Below are 20,362 nucleotides of genomic sequence, written 5' to 3' on the forward strand. Positions count from 1 at the left end.
AACAAAATTTAATGTCTATTAATTTACTAAGAGAAAAGATTATTCTATATATTTTATTTTTTCTAAGATTATTTTAAATTTGTAATATAATAATGTTTATATGTATATGAAATAAAAATGTTTGTTTTTGAAACTTAAGTATCTCAAAGTCGAAAGAAAAATTAAACCATATATACTCCTTGCCCTTATTGTTATTAGTCATAATTCTTAAATTAATATTTAAGTATAAATTATAAAGTTCAAAAATTTCAATATTTTTAAAATAAAACGGTTTTGCATCATTTTAAAGACTCTTTCTATCTTTGGTATATTCGGTATAGCAACTAGTATTTTCTGCCTTTCAATTCTGCTGGAATATTTAACGCGCCCAGTGCGGTCACACTAATAGCTATAGTAAACAAAAATTCATTTTACGGCGCTAAAAAATAATATAGTTTATAACCATTTATTTACAATGGCGTGGTCCTAATTCTAAAACAAAAAACCAACCCAGCTGACGGGAATTGGAATAATTAAACTGGATAATTTGGGCACAAGAAGCTGGAGAACTGAAAGACGGCGGCTGCATGTGGAGAAAGGAAAAGTTGCGTTTCATTGATTTTTCGCTGCGACGCCAAAAGTTGCTACTTAAAAAAAGTTGAATTGGTTCGGTAACAAGTGCTGGAATTTTTAACACAATGAGTGGTAAGTAATGTAGTTAAATTAGCTAAGTTTTCCCCTCTTTGATTTGCCTTATTGTTTATGCTCAGGGTTAAGTGAGCCTTTTTGTGGCGACTGTATGGGAATTTGCAGTCTGCTTTCGGGGAGGGGTGGGGGTTAGGGCGGGAGAGGGCGCTGGGGGCTGTTTGAGGGTCCTGGCAGGACAGACGCACCTGCGCTTTGACACCCTCTCCAACCCTGAGAAGGTCCAGAACCCCCCCGATGAAGTCATCAATTGGGCTACAATGTAGACACAGTGGAACCTATATAATAATTTGGCATAAAAGAAATGTAGATGAATTTTAAATCATTTATACAAAGAATCTAAAAGTAGGCCATGAAATATTTTGATTATTTTTAGCCAATACAACTTTTTGGCACTATTTTAAATGTTATTAAATCAAAGGCGATATGTGTGATAGAAACTTGAGAATATACGCAGCTTATAGTAAAGAATATTTTTAAAAATACAATAATTTCTTGAAAAAAATCATAGAATTTTTATATCCTTGTAGGGCATTATATTGTTAAAAACCTAGTGATAAAGTAATTTCCGACCCCATTAATCATATACATTATTGATCAGCATCAACACCAGAATCGATCTAATCATATCCGGTGGAAAAAAATATTTTTGAAATTTTTTTAACAAAATATAAGGGGTTACATCGTTGAAATTTTCGAAATTTGATAAAAATTTCAATTTTCTTACATTTTAAATTGAGTATACAGATTTATTAAGCTATTAAAAACTAGCATAGAACCGGTTTCCGAATAGAAATAAATGAATTTTTGGCTTTGTCATGATCGTATAAACTTTAGCTTTAACTTCCCGAAGTTAGCTTCCTTTGCTGTTTTTAATTTCTTAACTATAAATATTACATATTCTTATCTTTTCCATTTCTTTTCCCCAAACAAGGCGACGAAAGTAGCGAGGAGAAGCACATCCTGAATTTAAGCAAGCAGAAGCTGAAGAAGGTGCCCAAACAGGATGATGCTCACAACATACGTCAGCTTATCCTGGATGAGAACGAACTGCAGAAGATTGACAACATAGACTCGTACCTCAAGATAGAAACGGTGAGTTAATAATCCTAATTAAGATCATTTAACTAATTATTATTAAACCCCACTTTAAGCTCTCCCTGGCCCGAAATCAATTACTGCGGATGTATGGCGTTTGCCGGCTGCACTGCCTCCGTGAACTGAACCTCTCCTTCAATGGCATCCTATCGATTGAAGGCCTTAAAGAGTGCATTCATTTGCGAATACTGAACCTGGAGGGGAATAACATCAAGACCATCGAGCACCTTAACACGAACGTCAATCTGGAATGCCTGAATCTGGCGGACAACAGTATTGGCAGCATCTCGGATGTGTCGTATTTGCGGAATCTCAAGGAGCTCTATTTGCATGGAAATCGGCTGACGCATTTACGGCAATGCGATAAATATTTGCCCACCTCCCTGGAGACCCTAACGCTGGCCAAGAATGGAATAACCGATCTGAATGAGATCTGTACGCTGTCGCATTTGTGCAATCTGCTGAGCATTTCGATATCGGATAATCCCTGTGTCCACATGACCAATAGCATGGAGTGAGTTTCCTTTATATGGTTTACTTTACTTTTCTTTAACTATACTGGTTTATGTTCCAGGGGCTTTGACTATCGACCCTTTGTTTTAAACTGGTGCATGAACCTCAAGTACATCGATGGCTATGTGGTAGCCCCCATCGAAGGCCTCAAGGCCGAGTGGCTGTATAGCCAGGGACGCGGACGTCAGTTTCGCGTGGGCGAGCAGATAAGCTTGGCCAAATACCTAAGCTCCAACTGCCCGTTGGTGGGTGAGGCCTTGGAGAATGAGAACGATCGAAAGCTGCGCTTGATCCTCGAGCAAGGCTCAACACCATCAACGGCAGCTGCAGGAGGAGATTATGGATAATGCCAATAGCTCGGCCAGTACCTCGCCCTCATCCCATCGCAAAAAGCCCACGAGTCGGATACAGTCGCCGAGATGTAAGTCTTATCTGTCTATTAATACCAATTTACATGCTTATCTATTCTTTAGTTTCCCGTTTGAGTGGACGCCAGGGATCGCCCGAATCCATGGCGAATAGCTATCATGGGAACAGCAGCTGTAACAACAGCCTTGTCAGCGACAATGGATCGGCGAATAATTCCCTACAGATGAGCATCTCGCTTATAGAAAATATTAAAAACGATGGTGATGGCTACTCGCTGGCAGGCAGCGGTATGTCAAGTAGTGTGACTACCAAGACCTACAACTCCACGGAGTCCACACCTAGGAATATAACCCCCAATCCCTATAATGGTGAGCTTAAATCAGAAACTATCTAAACTATGAACTATATTAATAGAATCACTTTTTCCCCATTTTAGATCAAACCTTCATCAGCCAAACCCCTTCTGGAGGTCCCTTGGCGGCTGCCTCGAAAATGGTTCCCGTGCCGGAGACCCTGATGAGTCCGGATGTCTGTCCCGCCGCCGTTGCCCAAAGGATGACTGTCGTGGGGGCTATGAACTCGCAGCAGTTGCTGCACAAATCTAAAGTCAACAAAAACAAAGGTGGCCAGTTGTAAACTGTACTAACTTTCACATAGTCCCCTAACCTTTATACTTTATTACAGACAACAAACTAAACTTACCGAGGGTTCAAAGTCCTCAGTTAAAAAGGAACCAAAGTCCCGCCAATAGTCCGCGGAAGGTGGCTGGTAAATCTAACCAAGAGAAGATGCAGCAAGAGAAGCTACAGACATCCACGATAATGGTAGATGCCGGCGGTTTTAGCACTGACGACGATGGCGGGGAACAGATTAATACAGAAAAGTTAAAGGCCATCCGAAAGATGGCAGCCCAAAAGCAACAGCAACAGCAGCAACAACAGCAGCAGCAGCAGATGATGGTATATCAGGAGAAGATCAACGGAGCCAGCCAGAACTGTGCGGAACGTTTAAGCGAACACGTGACCGAGTCCTCGGCTGTGACCATCCAAAAGATGTGGCGTGGCTATCATACGCGCAAGAAGACCAACAAGGATATAGCCGAGAGACTGCAGAGACGACGCACGCAGGAATACATACAGTAAGTGCCTCAAAAAAGGTATTAAAATGGGATATTTCAATGACTCCTACTTCTATAGACAACTTAGCGAAGACATGCGCCTGACCAAGGCGCATCTTGTAAAGGAGCGCGAGATCCAGCAGCTGCAGATGCAGGCCATCAGTGCGCTGTGGAAGAAGGTGTCCACCATGGAGGTTGTTTCGAAAGGAATACCCGCCGCTGATCAGAAGGAGGGCGAGCAGGACTCCAATGGTGGTGGATCCAGCTCCTCTGGCCACATGAGTCTTGATCCAAACTCGGCCTCGGTGGTTAATGATCTGGCCAAGCGTTGCACCATGCTCACCGATCAGGTGCAAATATTACAGAGCTCCATTGGCACCATTGTCAATTGCCTGACCATGGTGTGCAATCTGCCCCAGGATGCGATCAAGAAGCAGGCCGAGATCATCGATTGCAGCTCCACTCAAACGGATTTGATAGCTGTGCACACGCCGCAGATAGAGGACCTCACCAACTTTCCCTTCACGAAACCAAGACCCTCAACATTGGCCCTGGAATCCAAGCACGAAACAATGAGCGTCAAAATCGAGGAACTCAACAATGAGGTGGAACTGAAGAAGAACAACGAGCCATCTCAACTCGAATCCGATGCATAGAAGAGAACAAATTCCAATTAAGAAACCATGAAACGCTTTAAGGATCCGATCTCGGCGCTAATTAATTACTTCATGTGTAGGCTTTTTGTGTAGCTTTTGCAACAATTTTTAGAGCTCAGTTGTGTTGAAACCTAACAGTAGCACCAGCAGGCAGACACCAAAATGATAATTTTTTGTTAAATTTATGAGAGAAGTGTAGTAAAGGTGAGGGAGACGGAGAGATGCAGCAAAAAAAAGAACTTATGAAACAAATTATAAATACAAAATTACATTTTTGTAAAACAAAACACTGTTTCTATGGGATATAGCAGAAAATATGGATATGTCGCTGTATGATAAAAAAGGTACGTTTGTTTAAAGATTTGTCAAAATGAGAAATGATATAAGCAAGTTTTGCAATATAAAAAATTAGATTTTGTTCTTTAATTTAAAACCGTTTTTAATTAATTTTATTAAATAATTAAATTAATTTAAGTTAAATAAATCTTTAACTTCAAATTGGCCACTTAACAAGCCCTTTTATAAAAATTAACAACTTGGTTTAGCAATAGCAACTACAGCGAACCATTTTTTGTTTTAATTTTTGTGAGACGTTTAAAAAATCTTAAATTACAGAATTTGTGTACCTTAAGGAATGTCAGTCTTCATCGCTGGACGTATCCTCGTCGTCCTCTTCCTCTTCAGAGGATTCCTGCGGACGATTTGTGTTGGGCATTAGATCATCCTCGAAATCGGAATCCTCTTGATTTTGGTTTGGTAGCTCCTCTTCCTGCGCGGGTTTTTTGGCAAACTTTTCCGGCCAAATGCCAGCCTTGGTGTATTCCTTGACATGGTCGGTGGTAAGGATTTTACAGATTTCGGCCTTGACTTTGTCTCCTTCTTCGATGGGTTCTATTAAGAGGAAATCACCACGTTTCACCCACATACTTTTGCGGAATTTGTTGGGCATGGAAACTGAAAGAGGAAAGTATTTATTTTATTAACTAAAATTGGATTTTCCTGCTTCTTCCCCGCACTCACCCAGAAAGTTCTCCTCCGCCTCGCTCTTGGCCGTTTCCACCTCGTGGAGATTGTTTCCCCGGCTGCTGACCACACGCACGATCTGCTGCTGCTCCGTGGGCAGCGCATAGTCGTCCTCCATCATTTCCTTCATCAGGTGCTTGCGGCGACTAATACTCGGATGGGAGCGGTGCATTTTGAAAGCGTCTATTAAACGTTTATTATTTGATAAAAACGTAAATTTACGAAATTGCCAAAGATTTGTTTTGGTTTTTGGATTCAGTGTGACCGTTGCTATTTTTTTAAAAAGCTACCAAAAAAAGGCTTGATGAAAAATACCAAAAATAACTAGAGACTGCTAGCAATCAGTGTTCGAAAATGAACAAAAACATACTTAGATTTGAATTTGAATTTAAAAAGAAAAACTAAATTGAGTTTAATAACTTCATTAATTCAAGCCATCAGGTTTTAAAGTACAATTAAAAACAATCAAATGTTACAATCACAACACTACGAGAACATTTTATTTAAAGAGTCATGCTTGTAGATTGTTTTCCTTTTAAATTTATTTTATACAGTTTTGTAACTTAAAAAATAGCAGAGAATGAATCCATGTAACGAGAAATTTGCTTAGCAATAATGCGTGATAAAAAATGCAACCACAATTAAAAAATATATCATTGCGTTGTGGGCAGAGAGATAGAGATAGTTAATTTAGTTTTTGCTGCGCCTCATCAGCATGCGTTCCTTTAGAGAAACCCGTCCGGACTTCTCCACCTTTGTGGAGACGTTGCGACGAGACTCGATTTGGGCCTGTTTTGATTTCTTCATTCTGCAAATAAAATTTAATTTTAAATTTTAATTTTTAGAGGATCAGTTTTTTTCCTTACAAGTCATTTAAAAGATTGTTGATCTCCTTTTTCCAAATGTCCTTGAAATCATTGGTGAAATTCGTCCAGTATTCAAAAAACTGATCGGGCGTGCACTGGGACAGGGTTAGAGTGCAGGCTTTAGGGGAAAAGTGATAGAACCGCATTGTTTCCAGGAATAGTTCGCGGCACTCCTCGAGGGACTGACGTAGCTTGGCCATGGATTTGTCTGCTCCCTCAACAAACTCCTCCATTTTAGACTTGAAGGGCTCCAGTATATCGGGACGAGAGGCGGCCAAGACTTTGGCTGTGGTTCTTTTGCAACCTGCAAATAAATATTTATAATTATTAATTGTAAAATATAAATTGATATATATTTAAACCCACCTGCAAATCTCCTGTTTAGTTCGGTGATTTGCCTTTGCACATCCTCAAAATCCATTTGCGCCGCTCTCTCCACATCCGGTGGCTCTGGTATCGGCAATTGAATCTCCAATGGATGCACTCCCTCCTTTCTCCGATGCGCAATATATGTGCGCACAATGAAATGGAGCAAAGTGGTGTGCGATTCCTTGGACTTCACATCCTTCAGTTTACCCAAGATGTCCAGGTTAAAGCCATCGGCCTGGCCGCGCTGTCTATTACCTCCGTTCATATAGTTGCCAAGTGTCAGGATAATGGAGAAAACCAGTTTCAGATCCTCGCTTTCGATTAATTGTCGCGATAATTGAGTCACTGTTTCAATTTTCCGAACCAACTGTGTTACGGACTCCTCGAATTCCGCCTGGAAGACAATGCAGGAAATCCTCTCGCTGGCCATGGATATCAGTGAGGTGTCCAGCAGGAATTGCTCAGGCAAATCGAGGGGTATGTCGCCTCCAGCTGCTTCCTTAATCTTCTGCAGCTCATCCTCCGAGGCCTGCATGTTCCGGATGTGCTGCAGGGCCTCCAAACTGACCACCGAGGTGTCTATATGATATATAGCATGCTCGATCTCACGGGATGTCACGTGTAAACTTTTCCAAATGATGCCCACATTTCGCGATCTCTCCGGATCGAGAACTTTGATGGACTTGGCTCGCTTGACCTTCAGTTCAATGGGTTTGGCGACCGGCGCCATGGCCTGGCGTGAGAAGAGCTCCGTGAATTCGTCGATATTATCGAGGGGCGTCTCCTCGATCTCTGTCCAGATCTCCTTTGTGGGTGGATCTTCTCCTGCAGCTCCATCGACACTTGTCACAGCTGGCGGCTCATCCGGAGAACTCCCACTGTTCTCAGTGGAATCTGTGGAATTGGCTACGGAGGGGGGACGTGGCGCTGGTGGGGCACTCGTCACTATACGTGTCCAGTACAAGGGACGCATGGGCTTCGGCGGGTTAACTGCGCTCTTGCGCAGAGCTGGAATAAATAAATTTTAGAAATAAATATATATAATAAACGTACGTTTAAGAGCAAGCATAACTTACTACTATGATCACTAAGTACTTATGACCAGTAAGTAACTATGAACAGTAAGTATCTATAAACATTAAGCAACTATGTTCAATAAGTGACTATGACCAGTAATTACCTATGAGCAGTAAGTAACTCTGAACAGCAAGTATCTATGACCAGTAAGTATCTATGACCAGCAAATATGTATGATCAGTTACTACTTTTGAAAACTAATAAACAATGACTTGCAACTTTTGTAACACAACACTTCTCTGAGACATGGCCGGCAGAAGTCACTTCGTTACGGGGATGTTAAAACAAGTTGAGAATCATAAGCATGTGCGAGATTTGTTTTGGAACAAATTTTAGGAGCACCGCATTTAAATGAAACTATGGAGTTATTCTTTTATATACAATTACAAGTTCATAAATCGGAGCATGGCAAATCGGTGGACTATATATATACATATATATATCTGACATAGGAACAATCGGACGATTTATAGAACTATGATCAGTAATTAACAATGACCAGTAATTACCTATGAGCAGGAACTAACTATAAGCAGCAAGTAACTCTGAACACTAGGTACCTATGATCAGTAATTAACTGTGACCAGTAATTACCAATGACCAATAAGTGACTCTGAACAGCAAGTATCTATGACCAGTAAGTAACTATGATCAGTAAGTATCTATGACCAGTAAATATGTAAGATCAGTTACTAACTTTGAACACTAATAAACAATGACTTGCAACTTTTGTAACACAACACATTTCTGAGACATGGCCGGCTGAAGTCACTTCGTTCCGGGGATGTTAGAACTAGTTGGGAATCATATGTGCGACATTTGTTTTGGAACAAATTCAAGAGGAAGCATAACTATGATCAGTAATTAACTAAGAGCAGTGAGTAACTATGATCAGTAAGTATCTATGAGCAGTAAGTAACTCTGAACAGTAAATATCTATGACCAGTAAGTAAGTATGATCAGTAAGTATCAATGAACGTTAAGTAACTCTGATCAGTAAGTATCTATGAGCAGCAAGTACCTCTGAACAGTAAGCATCTATGAGCAGCAAGAATGATCAGTTACTAACTTTAAACACTAATAAACAATGACTTGCAATTTTAGTAACACAACACATATCTAAGACTTGGTCGGCAGCAGTCACTTCGTTCCGGGGATGTTAGAACTAGTTGGGAATCATATGCACAGACGTGCGAGATTTGTTTTGGAACAAATTTAAGAGAAAGGCATGAAACTATAGAGTTATTCTTCTATATAATTTTACTAGTATATAAGTCGGAGCATGGCAAATCGGTGGACTATATTTATATATATATATATATATATATATAATAATATTATAACTTTTTCAGTTTTCAACAGATTTTCATCTAATCTAGTATATAGCCATTATATATTAATCTAGAATTTTGTGTCAAATTTTATGAAAATCGGACTACTACATCATATACTTAATTTATACTCACTGTTTGTGCGATGGAACCAGTTCCCTTCGGCGGGATCGGGCAGCGGGGCGGGTGAGTTTAGCGTCTTAGCGGAATCGGACGGGCTCATGGGCGGCGGAGTAGGTGCACCTGGTCCACCTGGAGCAGGAGGCGGTGGAGGCGGGGCGGCACCACTGCCCGGTGGCGGCGGTGGAGGTGGTGGAGCTCCAGGAGCTCGGGGCGGTGCAGGAATGGGCGGTGGCGCAGGTATACCAAAGGCAGGCGGCGGAGGAGGTGGTGGCGGTGGACCGGCAAGCGCTGGAGCCGGCGGCGGAGGAGGTGGCGGGGGAGGCGGTGCAGCAGCTCCAGTTTTCTGCTTTTCCTTAGCCGTGGTATCCCTTTCTTTCGGGGATTCACCACATTTGCAGGAACCCTTGCACTCCGTCACTTCCGTTTCCGTTTCCGTTTGTGTCCCTGCTTCCGCGTAAGTCTTCAATCCCGAGTCAGCTCCTCCGGATTTATTGTACTCATAAATGGTTGCCTCGCTGGCATTGAGCAGATCCGTGAGATTCACACACCGCTTGGAAGGGCGTCGCGGCGGCTCATCCACGCTGCTCAGCAGCTCATTGACCACCGCATGCACCTCGGCCAGCGTGGAGCAGTTGAGCAGACGCTTCTTCAGGATCTGCTGCAGCGTCTTCTGGCTATCGGGTATCGCTGTTGTGGATGTCCCAGTCCCTGAGGTGGCGGCAATAGCTCCTCCCAAGGCACCAGCACCAGCAGCTCCAGCTCCTGTTCCCGCCAGTGAGTTAGCTTCCAATGTTCGAAGTCCAGCGGGTGTGCTGGAGAAGGGCCAGGCCGCCACCTTGTCCAGCTTGCCGGGTGTCAGTGGGAGCGATGTCGTCGGCTGTTCCGTATGGGTCCATTGGTACATCTCATAGGGCTGAGGGTAGGAATTAAATTGTAAGGAAAATTGTTAGAAATTGGTAGTACTAGAGATTAAGTTAAGGAATAAGAAATACAAAAAATAGAGGAAATTAATTCCTATTACTTTTAGGATAGTAAACGGGCTTCCTCTTTTTGAACAGGAAATAATGTAAGATTATAGTTAAGAGCACATTATAATAAAGGTGCATAAACATTTATACCTTTGGTATTATAATTTTAGTCATAAGCTTAAAACCCAGTGACGGAATCATTTCTGACCTATAAATCATATATATTCTCGATCAGGATCAGCAGTCGATTTGAACTAGCTATGTTTGGTGGAAAACAATTTGTTTTAATTTGCTTAAAAAAATTGTAAGGGGTTAGTTACAGCGCTAAAAATTTAAAAAAATTGATACAATTTTGAATTTTACAAAATTTTAAATGTAGTATGCAGATTTATAACCCTAATAAAAACTAACATAGAGCAGCATTCCGAATCGAAATTAATGCATTTTTGGCTTGGTTATGAGATTTTTAAGTAATTGATATGTGAAAAAATTTTGTTTTATTAAAATAAATAAAAAATGATTAAAAAAATATGAATATATTTAATGCTTAGTTATGATCGTTTGCTGATTCGTTCCTAGAATACAATTGCAATACTTCCAAACTTCAGTTTCCAAAAGTTAGTTTCTTTAATTGTTAAATATAAATTTCCCCCTTAAAGCTATATATTTATGATTATTCCTTTTGTACTACCTATAACTTCTAATTGCCAGTCGAGTGGGACAAAAAAAAATAAAGAAAAATAAAAACTATATAAACTACAGAAGTAAGTGCATAGCTGCCAGTGGGTCTCCAGTGTGCGACAAGCGACAAAGCTTAAAAGCAGCCATTCGGCTAAAAGTTCGCTATATTTCTTCACTATTTTCTTGCATGCAAAACTCCTTTTGATTTTGATTGTGCATGTCCTTGTTGACGATGCTGACTTTTCAGTCCCACTGTGGGAATTGTCCTTTTCTTTGTTGTCATGAAGTTAAAGAATATGAAAGCAGTGAAAACTGTTATGGGTTTGTGAGGATATAGAAGCATGGAGATGGATTTAAAAGCAAAGTAAGAAAGAATACTAAAGGAAAATGTATATATTTAAAATTTAAATTTAAATTCAATATTTGTCTTAAGTAATCTCAAGTTTAAAATTGAAATTCAATATTTTCCTCAAATAATAACTACATTAATTAAGACTTTTCTTCTTTATGAAAGAATTTCCTTAAAGAACTGCTAATTAGGGTCAAATTTTCCCACACAACTTGCCCTGACAAATGCAATTAAAATTGCAATTTAATTATGCCGTTACAAGTGCCGTTTAAGCACACACACCCGCACACACACCCGCACACACACCCCCACACACACCCACACAACGCTAATCAGTCAAAGAACTTGAAAACTTGACAAATGCAAATCAAGTGCAACAGCTCGGCCCGACGCCTGATTTTGCAGATGAAAACACACTTTCACACACAGTAAGTATCTTATAAGGGTATATATATAGAGATATATAAAGATTTATATATATATATACGTTGCAGGGCAAATCGGTTGAGTTTATCGCACTTTACACCATTTGTGCCCAAGTGTTTGCACTTTGGGCTGGTGGTGCCAGCGATTTGCATGTTGTTTGCACATTTTAAAGAACCAAAACGGACCCAGGGAGAGTTACCTAAGAAACCTGCAAGTAACCAGAACGCAAGAAAAACACCACACACACAACACACCCCACTCAGCACACCCCTCCCCTAAAAACAACACACACCAGAAAATGCGCAGCTGAAAAATAAAATAGAACCAAAAACCCTAAACCATAAGAGACCACATTGAGGTGAGTTGGAGTAAAAGAAATGCCAAGTGCAGTGACCGAAAAATAAGAGGAAAGCTTGAAAATTAACTGAGGAAATGTTTAAATCACATTTGGAAAATTTAAGGTAATAATTATATACAAAATTTAAGAATGGGTTTAATAAATCTTTATACTTTGGCTTAGTTTTCAAAGCTACTTTTACTTTGGTTCTTATAAAACACTTAAATCATAAGGAAAGCTTGAAAATTAACTGGGGAAATGTTAAAATTGGATTTGGGAAATTTAAGGAAATAATTAGGTAGAAATATTAAAAAATAAATGAAATTAAAAACTAAAGGATTGCGTTTAATATAAGAAATGAAAATTAGTTGTCAAGGCTACTCTTAATTTGATTCCTTAAAAACCCTAAAACCTTTTCCTAAAATCTTACCAAAAACTCCTTAAGAACCACCTTAAAGAACCATATAATAAATAGCTAATCAATGATCTTAAAAAACTCCTAAAATATTGATTTTGATAATTAAAATTTATTTACATGTATTTATGCTTAATAAAACAGAAAAGCATAATCAAATTCATGTTTCCATATATTAGAATTTTTTCTCATTCCTGCTGATTCTAAAACAATTTTAACTTTATTTTAAAAACTATTAATTAATCCACAATTCAAATCCTACCAAACCTCAAATATATGTACATATATTTTTCAAGGATTAAATTGTTTTAACAACATTTTGCTTTATATATTTAAATGTCCGACAAATTCAACACTTAATAAGCGATTAGAACACACACGCAGTTTTAGCCAAATTTCTAGTTTGCCTTTTTCCCAATTCCCACTTAATTAACAACAACATCAAAATCTATTCAATCTAATCCCATCAGAGCCACTTGATATAAACCACCACAAATCTCATTCCAAATATATATATATACATATATATATATCCATATAATATATGTATATTTAGTTAAAGAACAATCGAACACGCTCCTCCTACACACATCGACACACACTCAGTGTTAGTTACATTGCACATTCAAATCCAGTTTTGCTCATTTCTGCATCAAAGTTTCGTTTGTTCCGGCAGACCCAAAAGAATAATACTACTAACAGATGGAGGGGTGGGGCAGGGAAAGCTGGAGGAGGGGCGGGAAAACTGGGGGGAAAAACTTTCGACTCAAAGTAATAAAAACGCACAAACTTTCAATGAGCTGGCAACAACAATAACACGAAGAAACAGAAGGGAATATGGCGTAAAAAAAAGGATAAAGGATACAGTAGTCACTGGAAATAATGAAAATGTAGAAATAAATTAAAGAAATTAAAATGGAAAACTATAGTTACTAAAAAATATAGATTTCAGAATAAATTTACGAAATGTTTAGCGAGACTAAAATAGTTTCTTTACAATTTGAAAAACAATTGTATTCTTTTCATGTTAAATTTGTATATTAATTTGCACAATAATTATTCAAACCCACCTTAAAAACAATAAAAAAAACTGAATATAATTTTAATATACATTATTTCTTTAAAAATTGCAATTGGATCTTTTCATTAAACTGAGGTCGATCATAACTTAGTCAAAAATGTATTAATTTCGATTCGGAAAGCGGTTCGTTTTTTTTAAGCTTAAAAAATCTCTTCAATTTATAATGTAAGAAAATTAAAATAGTTATCAATTTTTCGAAAATTTTAACGATGAAACTCCTTATCTTTTTTTGAGAAAATTTCGAAAAATTATTTGTCAGCCGGACATGACTAGATCGACTCGGCTGTTGATGCTGATCAAAAATATATATACCTTAAAGGGTCGGATTTAATTCCTTGACTGTGTTTCAAGCTTTTGACTGATATTATAATACCCTGCAAGGGTATAATGAATAACAAAATATTTAGCATATATTCTTAATAAAATATCATAAGAATTAAAGTTAGAATTAAATATAACAAATTTCTATACCATATTCCTCTTGGAAATTTTAAGTTTCCTCTAATAAGTGTTATATAAACTATAAATATGTCTCATAAAATTCCTTAGAAACATAAAACCTGTAGTCAATTTTTTTTAAATAACCCTTATTCAGTACCTCTAAATAATAAAACTACCAAATAGCGGTTACTATACTCATAAAACACCAACTAAAGTCAACGTCGAACAACGAACCTTTGACATTATTTCATCTATCTCTTTCCCACCTCTTTATCTATCCATCTATCCTTTTCTAACTACCAACTGTGCGCTGGCCTGTTGCCCAAAAAGTTCGAACACACATTTCGGAGACATCGGAGACGTCGTCAACACACACACCCCTCCCATACCTAAGGATATATGTATATATATAAATATATATATATATATAATATAGATGTATATATATATCACTCTGCAACACTGCTCCTTTCCACTTGGCAGCCAGTTGAAGAAATTTGTGATATCATAATCTTGAGCTCAAGTATCATCACATAGAAAATCACTTAACGGTGTCGTCTGGCGTCTGCCATTTGCTAGGAGTGTGTGTGAGAGAGAGAGATAGAGTTTGTCTCTCTATCTCGTTCTTAGGGATTTGAGGTTAAGCTGCTGTGGCTAAAACTTTTGGCCTAAACTAATTTGAGGGCTATATTCCAGTGCTTCATTATTTGCGGTGGTTTTTGGTTGTTGTACAATGTTGTTGGATTTGTTGTTCCTGTTATCCTGTGAGTCCTGCTGCTCCTGCTCCTCCTGTTCCCACTCCTGCTGCAGTTGTTCTTGTTTGTCCCTGCTGTCGCCTGTCTAATAACACTTAACTGGGTCTCGGTTTACAGCCCTCGAAATGGAAATGGAACAGCTTCCTTGGCCTTTTTTTTCTACAGGGGCAATTAAAGCTTTTGCTGATTTTCCTCCCATTCCCTTTGGAAGCGTTTGTTTATTTAGCTTTCTAGTCAAGAGCAATGCTATAATGCTAAAATGCTAAAATGCTAAATGCCTGGCTAAACTGTACCCGATATGGCCAAAACTATTATGGAGTCCATTAGGCCCGGCAGCGGCAGATGAAGATGACCATCGCCAGATGCTGGCCAAAGAGTTGGCACAAAAGGAATGAGTTGGCTAACACAAAAAAAAAGAAAAGAAAAATAAAGGAAACTGGCCTTTTTCCCAGGGAGATATTAAAAGGGCTCGGTTATTGCTCAATGCACTGGGGATAAATTGAAAAATTTTAATTTTTTAATTATATTAATTAATTTAATAAAACTCAGAAGGTATGTTCTAAAAATGTTTACAAATTATCTTCTGTTTTTTAATGTTTAATTAATGAAAAATGGCTTTGACTGTTCTGTAATGTTATTTATACATTTTAAGCGAAAGAAATTATTAATATTTTGATTTTAAATTTTAAATAAACAAGTTATAAGAGGTTAATGGAGAGAAATAAATATATTTGGTATATAATATTCTATGAAATATAGAAAAGCAATTGAAGACAGTTAAAAGCGGCATTACCTGACTTTAACATTAGAATATCTTTGAAATATAATATAGGAGAATAATGAGAAATTCTTATAGACATGTTATAGAATGAATTGAGTTGAAAATTAAATCATATTCATATAATATTTTAATAAGAGAAAAGTATATATTTTTTGTGCAGTCCACAAATTTTCACTCTGTGTACCCCAACTTTGGTTTCATAATTTTGCATGCAGCAAAACAAACCAAATCAACAGCAAAAGCGAAAAATTGTTAATGCAGCCAAGAGAGAACTTGGCTTTTTGATAGTTGACGGCTGTACCGACTGTAAAGTTTTAACAAGTTCTGACACTTGCAGGCAGAGGGGGAATCCCCCAACAATCCCATCCCGATGTGGGAAGGGAGCGGACATGGCAAGGGTTAGATGGACAACCGCTGTGGCTCGGTTAAAATGAAAGTGCAGCTAAGGCTTGGCCCCTTGGTCTGTCTTTTTCCCCACATTTTTTTTGCAATGGAATTGCTAATTTCCGGGCACAACTTTGCGGTTCAGTGTTGCACAACTTTTGCGCAGGAACTTCGACGAGCGAACGAGTGAGCGCTGGACAACGCTGCGTATGAGTAACATTATGCACAGAGGCCGTAAGTTGAAGGTCCTTTTCCAAGGGCCTAAGGGATATAACTGTTGGTGGCACAGGACACAGGACACAGGACAAAATTGGACTCAATTAGGCTGTCGAAAGTTTACAGATTATAAAGGAAGCTTTCAAGAGGAGTTTTCATCTTTTGACTAATAAAAATTCAAACCTAAATCCCTTAGGTTCTCTTTGAGTTAACTAATATTTTCGATCAGTGGATTTTGGCGGATGTCATTATCAATAGTTTTTCCTGAAACGCTAATGACTTGAAACTTAGTTTAGCTGTCATCCGTTTTTGGTCCTGGTTCTGGCCATGACTCTAAACGCGCTGCTGTCATCATTTCCGTTAGCGCCGTGGCAACTTCCGTTCAGTTAGCACCCACCCTTCCCCCCTTGACTACAGATGACCAATTTCCGGGAATAAAAGTGCATTGAACTTACGCTAAATCCGCCATCCAAATGCTCACTGGAGATCTGCTTGAGGACACCGACATATTTGAGATTATTGCAGAATTGCATAGCCAGAGAATTGAAGAATGAATTATCCTGGTTGAAGCACTCATTGGCAGGACTCTTCGGGTTGCTCTGCATCGTTGAGATTAGCCATTTCATCAGCATTTGACCTGCAAGGAAAGAGGGAGGAAAAGGGAGAAAGTCAGTTGTAACTGAATGAAATAACTTTGATCACAGCTGGTCCACTTATTCACTCTCTCACTCCAAGTGGGTTTTCCGACAAAAAAAAGAGGAAAACTTGTAGCCACTAACCAGAGAGATTTATGGGTGAGAGACGCCTGGGGGTAAAGGAACTCCCAAGCTGAGAGTTTCCCAAAAAAAAAAAAACAGAATAAATAATTTTCTGGACTAAAAGTCAGACTACAAGCTGGTTGTGAAAATAATCCTAATCGATGAGGTCACAAAAAAATGGATACTCTGCAATATATAATACAGTTTCTGAGGAATGGTACAAGGTTTCATATATAAGATCCAAGAAATGAGTTATATAATCTTAAATATAAGTTTAAAATTGAATATTGTATACCAAAAGTCTCCTTTATTTCTACAGATATCTTCCTAAAACCTAGATAAATTTTTATGAATCAATCAATATCTATTCTTTTCTTATTTATACATCCATATATACTTTCTGAAGTCACTTAATCAGTGGACTTTCTTGACAATACAATATAAAATCGCATGACTAATGTTTGTGATAAGATAAATAGAAGAACTGGTTGTTAAATGGAAAGGTTTTAAGTCCACAAATTAACAAAAATTAATCAAAGTTGAGACATTTAAGATAGGTATAGTGATTGTTTAAACGATTATACATATTAAGATCACAGAATATATATATTAAAACCATCAAAACGATACCCATAGTAGAGAAACCCTCTCATAAGTAAGAAAAAACTTTTTTGTAGCCAAAAAAAAAGAAAAACTTACGCTGGCTGTCAGCGTGTGAATGGGAAACAGTTTGCAGGAGCAGCAGGAGCAGATGTTTCGGGTCAGAGGTCCTCAGCAGGTCAACTTGAAGCCGCAGCACAATGCGTAGGCTAATTCCCGCCCAGACCTCAGAGTCCTCCAAGCCCAGAGATTCGACATCAGGTGCTGTTACTCCACCAACTCCGGCCCTAATTTCCAATTGTTTTCCCCTCGAAAATCGAGTTTTCTGCACCCTGCGGGCGGCCAATGACATTAGCTGAAGATAATGTGCTGCTGGCATCCTGGCAACATCCTCCTGGGAATCCCATTTCAAAGCCAATGGCCGTGGATCTATTTCCGCATCGATTTCGAAGTCCTTTGAGGGCTGCTTGGCCAGCAGTGAGCACCAAACGTTGCTCAAGGCACTGGACATATAGCTGGGTATATACTATATATTCACTACTAGATCGGCAGAGATCTAGCTGAACTTTCTCCGGCTAATTTCAATTCTCAACTGAGTCTACTTGTTGTTTGCTTGCGGAGCGGAGAAAAAAAATTGAAATGTGTCGAAACTTATCAGTATTATCAGTCAGCCGAGAACATGACAACACAGCTACGTTTGGTTAGTACAGTGAGAGAACCTTTTTAAATTTAAATTAAGAAAATAAAGTAACTTCAGGGAGGAACAAAAAGATTCATAAATCAATAAGGTATCTATAATCTACAAGAGTTTCTATTGTACGGAAACGATGATATGTATATAATATTAGGCACAATTTTTGTATTGAAATATTATATTGGATCAATATAATAGAAAACAAATACATTTTTGGTAAAATATGATATTTATTTATATCTAAAATATTAAGATAACAAAATTTTCGATATTTTTAATGCGATATTGAGCGTGGGATTGGGTTTTCACAATATATTATAATGAACTTCCTATTATAATTTGTAATTCTAAATCATTATATCATATCTACCCTTCTACTCGCATTTCTGTAATTATATTTATTATAAATTAATTTATATTTAATCTGAAGAAAAACCTCGTTTAATACAAATTTTATTTTATTACTGATTTATTTAAAATTGTTCCTCAATATATATGTAATATCTCCCAGTGCACTGATAATACTGCAGTATATTAGAGAGACCTAGGCCTCGTATTCTTTTGGCCCTGACAAGGTCGTCCGCTTTATCAGTCACGGTTTTATATTTCTTTTTGGTTTACCCCACTCTGCGTCTCTGAATCATTTGCTAAAATCGTTCAATCAATGTATTAGGAAATGCGAAAAAATTGTTTAAGTACGTCATTGTTTTCCTTAATCATCGACGGTTAAATTTCAGCATAAAATCAACTGATTCAAACGTTTATTTGTACTTTCTTTTAATTTATACAGGTTTGTTTTGGTTTTCATTTTGGCTTTATCTTTAAATAACACTTTACTTTACTGGCGTTGAGACTTTAGATAGCAGGGAAAAGCTTGACTGATACTGTCTACGAAATTGAAGTGAATAGTGATAGATTAAATCGGTTTTGATAGGGCCAACCATTTGAAGATTAAGTGACGCAAATCTATAAAATTATAGTGCACTCAGAGATTGTAGTTTCCTTTGTATACACTCGCAGGGTATTAAAATTTCAGTCAGAAGTTTAAAACGCAAAGACGGAGTCATGTCCGACCAATAATATAACCGTCATAGAAACGGTTGTTAAATGAGGATCAGTAAGTATCTTTCATCAGTAATTAACTAAGAGCAGTGAGTAACTATGATCAGTAAGTATCTATGAACAGAAAGTAACTTTGATCAATAAATATCTATGGCCAGTAAGTAACTATGATCAGTAAGTATGTATAATCAGTTACTATCTTTGAACACAAATAAACAATGACTTGCAACTTTGAAGCACAACACTTATCTGAGACATGGCCGGCAGAAGTCACTTCGTTCCGGGGATGTTAAAACAAGTTGAGAATCATAAGCATGTGCGAGATTTGTTTTGGAACAAATTTAAGAGGAAGCTATTTGAATGATCTTCTTTATAATTTTACTAGTATATAAGTTGGAGCGTGGCAAATCGGTGGACTATATATATACATATATACATATATATCTGACATAGGAACAATCGGACGATTTATTGAACTATAATCAGTAAATAACAATGACCAGTAATTAACTATGATCAGTAGGTTTTAATGAACATTCAAGTAACTCTGAACAGAAAGTATCTATGACAAGTAAGTAACTATAATCAGTAAGTATCTATGACCAGTTATTAACTATGATCAGTAAGTATCTATGAACATTAAGTAATACAAAACTTTTCCCTTTAAATATTCCCACATAAACAGCCTCTTAAATCACAAGATCATCAGTATCCCCAAGGAGTTAAATGATTTGTTACTTACACTCTCTCTGCAGGCTTGGTGGAGTACCAGAGACAAGGCTACGGAGTTGGCATCTGTTTTAGTGGGATTTTGTTTAGTAGTAGTTGTGATAGGAAACATTGATTTAACACAAAAGGTTGGATTTAAACTAAAATTTAATTAGAAACCATAAAACGGAACAAGAAGAAGAACAAAAATAATTGTGTTTGCTGCGGGGCTTAAGTACACTGGTTGAGAAGCGCAGAGGAGGGCACTTTTTTGAGAGTAGTAGTTGTGATAGGAAACATTGATTTAACACAAATTTTATAATAGCAAAAGGTTGGATTTAAACTGAAATTTAATTAGAAACTTTAAAAAGGAACAAGAAGAAGAACAAAAATAATTGTGTTTGCTACGGTGCTTAAGTACAATGGTTGAGAAGCGCAGAGGAGGGCAGTTTTTTTGAGAGTAGTAGTTGTGATAGGAAA

General features: G+C 37.8%; 3 protein-coding genes across 20 annotated transcripts in view; 1 reads left to right on the forward strand and 2 right to left on the reverse strand.

Moving 5' to 3' along the window:
• Window positions 1–342: 342 nt before the first annotated feature.
• Window positions 343–4,724, forward strand: Cep97 (centrosomal protein 97kDa). The gene is given in 9 exon segments (XM_020956948.2): window positions 343–684; window positions 1,619–1,779; window positions 1,839–2,296; window positions 2,357–2,591; window positions 2,593–2,716; window positions 2,769–3,032; window positions 3,101–3,286; window positions 3,349–3,802; window positions 3,861–4,724. Coding segments are annotated over 9 exon segments (2,466 nt in total). The 5' UTR covers window positions 343–677; the 3' UTR covers window positions 4,438–4,724.
• A 126-nt stretch (window positions 4,725–4,850) lies between these two features.
• LOC147643655 (putative RNA-binding protein EIF1AD) lies at window positions 4,851–5,801 on the reverse strand. The gene is made up of 2 exons (XM_086832367.1): window positions 5,458–5,801; window positions 4,851–5,391 (listed from the first exon to the last, which is right to left on the reverse strand). Exons 1-2 carry the CDS (start codon window positions 5,630–5,632, stop codon window positions 5,075–5,077), a joined length of 492 nt encoding a protein of 163 aa, XP_086688493.1. The 5' UTR covers window positions 5,633–5,801; the 3' UTR covers window positions 4,851–5,074.
• Window positions 5,802–5,932: 131 nt separating this feature from the next.
• The window catches only part of capu (formin protein cappuccino), a 58,490-nt gene continuing 44,060 nt past the window's right edge, over window positions 5,933–20,362 (reverse strand). For 17 of the 18 annotated variants that reach the window (XM_086832341.1, XM_086832344.1, XM_086832342.1 and 14 more), the window contains 5 exons: window positions 16,516–16,697; window positions 9,239–10,139; window positions 6,693–7,703; window positions 6,327–6,630; window positions 5,933–6,268 (listed from right to left, as the gene is read on the reverse strand). In XM_086832341.1, coding sequence (XP_086688467.1) covers window positions 6,151–6,268; window positions 6,327–6,630; window positions 6,693–7,703; window positions 9,239–10,139; window positions 16,516–16,697 — 2,516 coding nt within the window. In that variant the 3' untranslated portion in view covers window positions 5,933–6,150. Of the gene's footprint in view, window positions 6,269–6,326; window positions 6,631–6,692; window positions 7,704–9,238; window positions 10,140–16,515; window positions 16,698–17,517; window positions 19,506–20,362 lie in introns of those variants that run through there. The other variant, XM_086832359.1, reaches the window with a different exon arrangement.

The sequence above is a fragment of the Drosophila serrata genome, unplaced genomic scaffold (genome assembly GCF_035046125.1).
Source record: "Drosophila serrata isolate PLE 108 unplaced genomic scaffold, ASM3504612v1 contig_249, whole genome shotgun sequence".
NCBI lineage: Eukaryota > Metazoa > Arthropoda > Insecta > Diptera > Drosophilidae > Drosophila > Drosophila serrata.

What these genes read in the sequence shown, in the direction of transcription:
- LOC147643655 (XM_086832367.1), bottom strand. Translation starts at nt 5,632, where the DNA reads ATGCACCGCTCCCATCCGAGTATTAGTCGCCGCAAGCACCTGATGAAG. An exon ending in GGCGGAGGAGAACTTTCTGG is followed by an intron (nt 5,392 to 5,457) that starts GTGAGTGCGGGG and finishes TTCCTCTTTCAG; the next exon opens with TTTCCATGCCCAACAAATTC.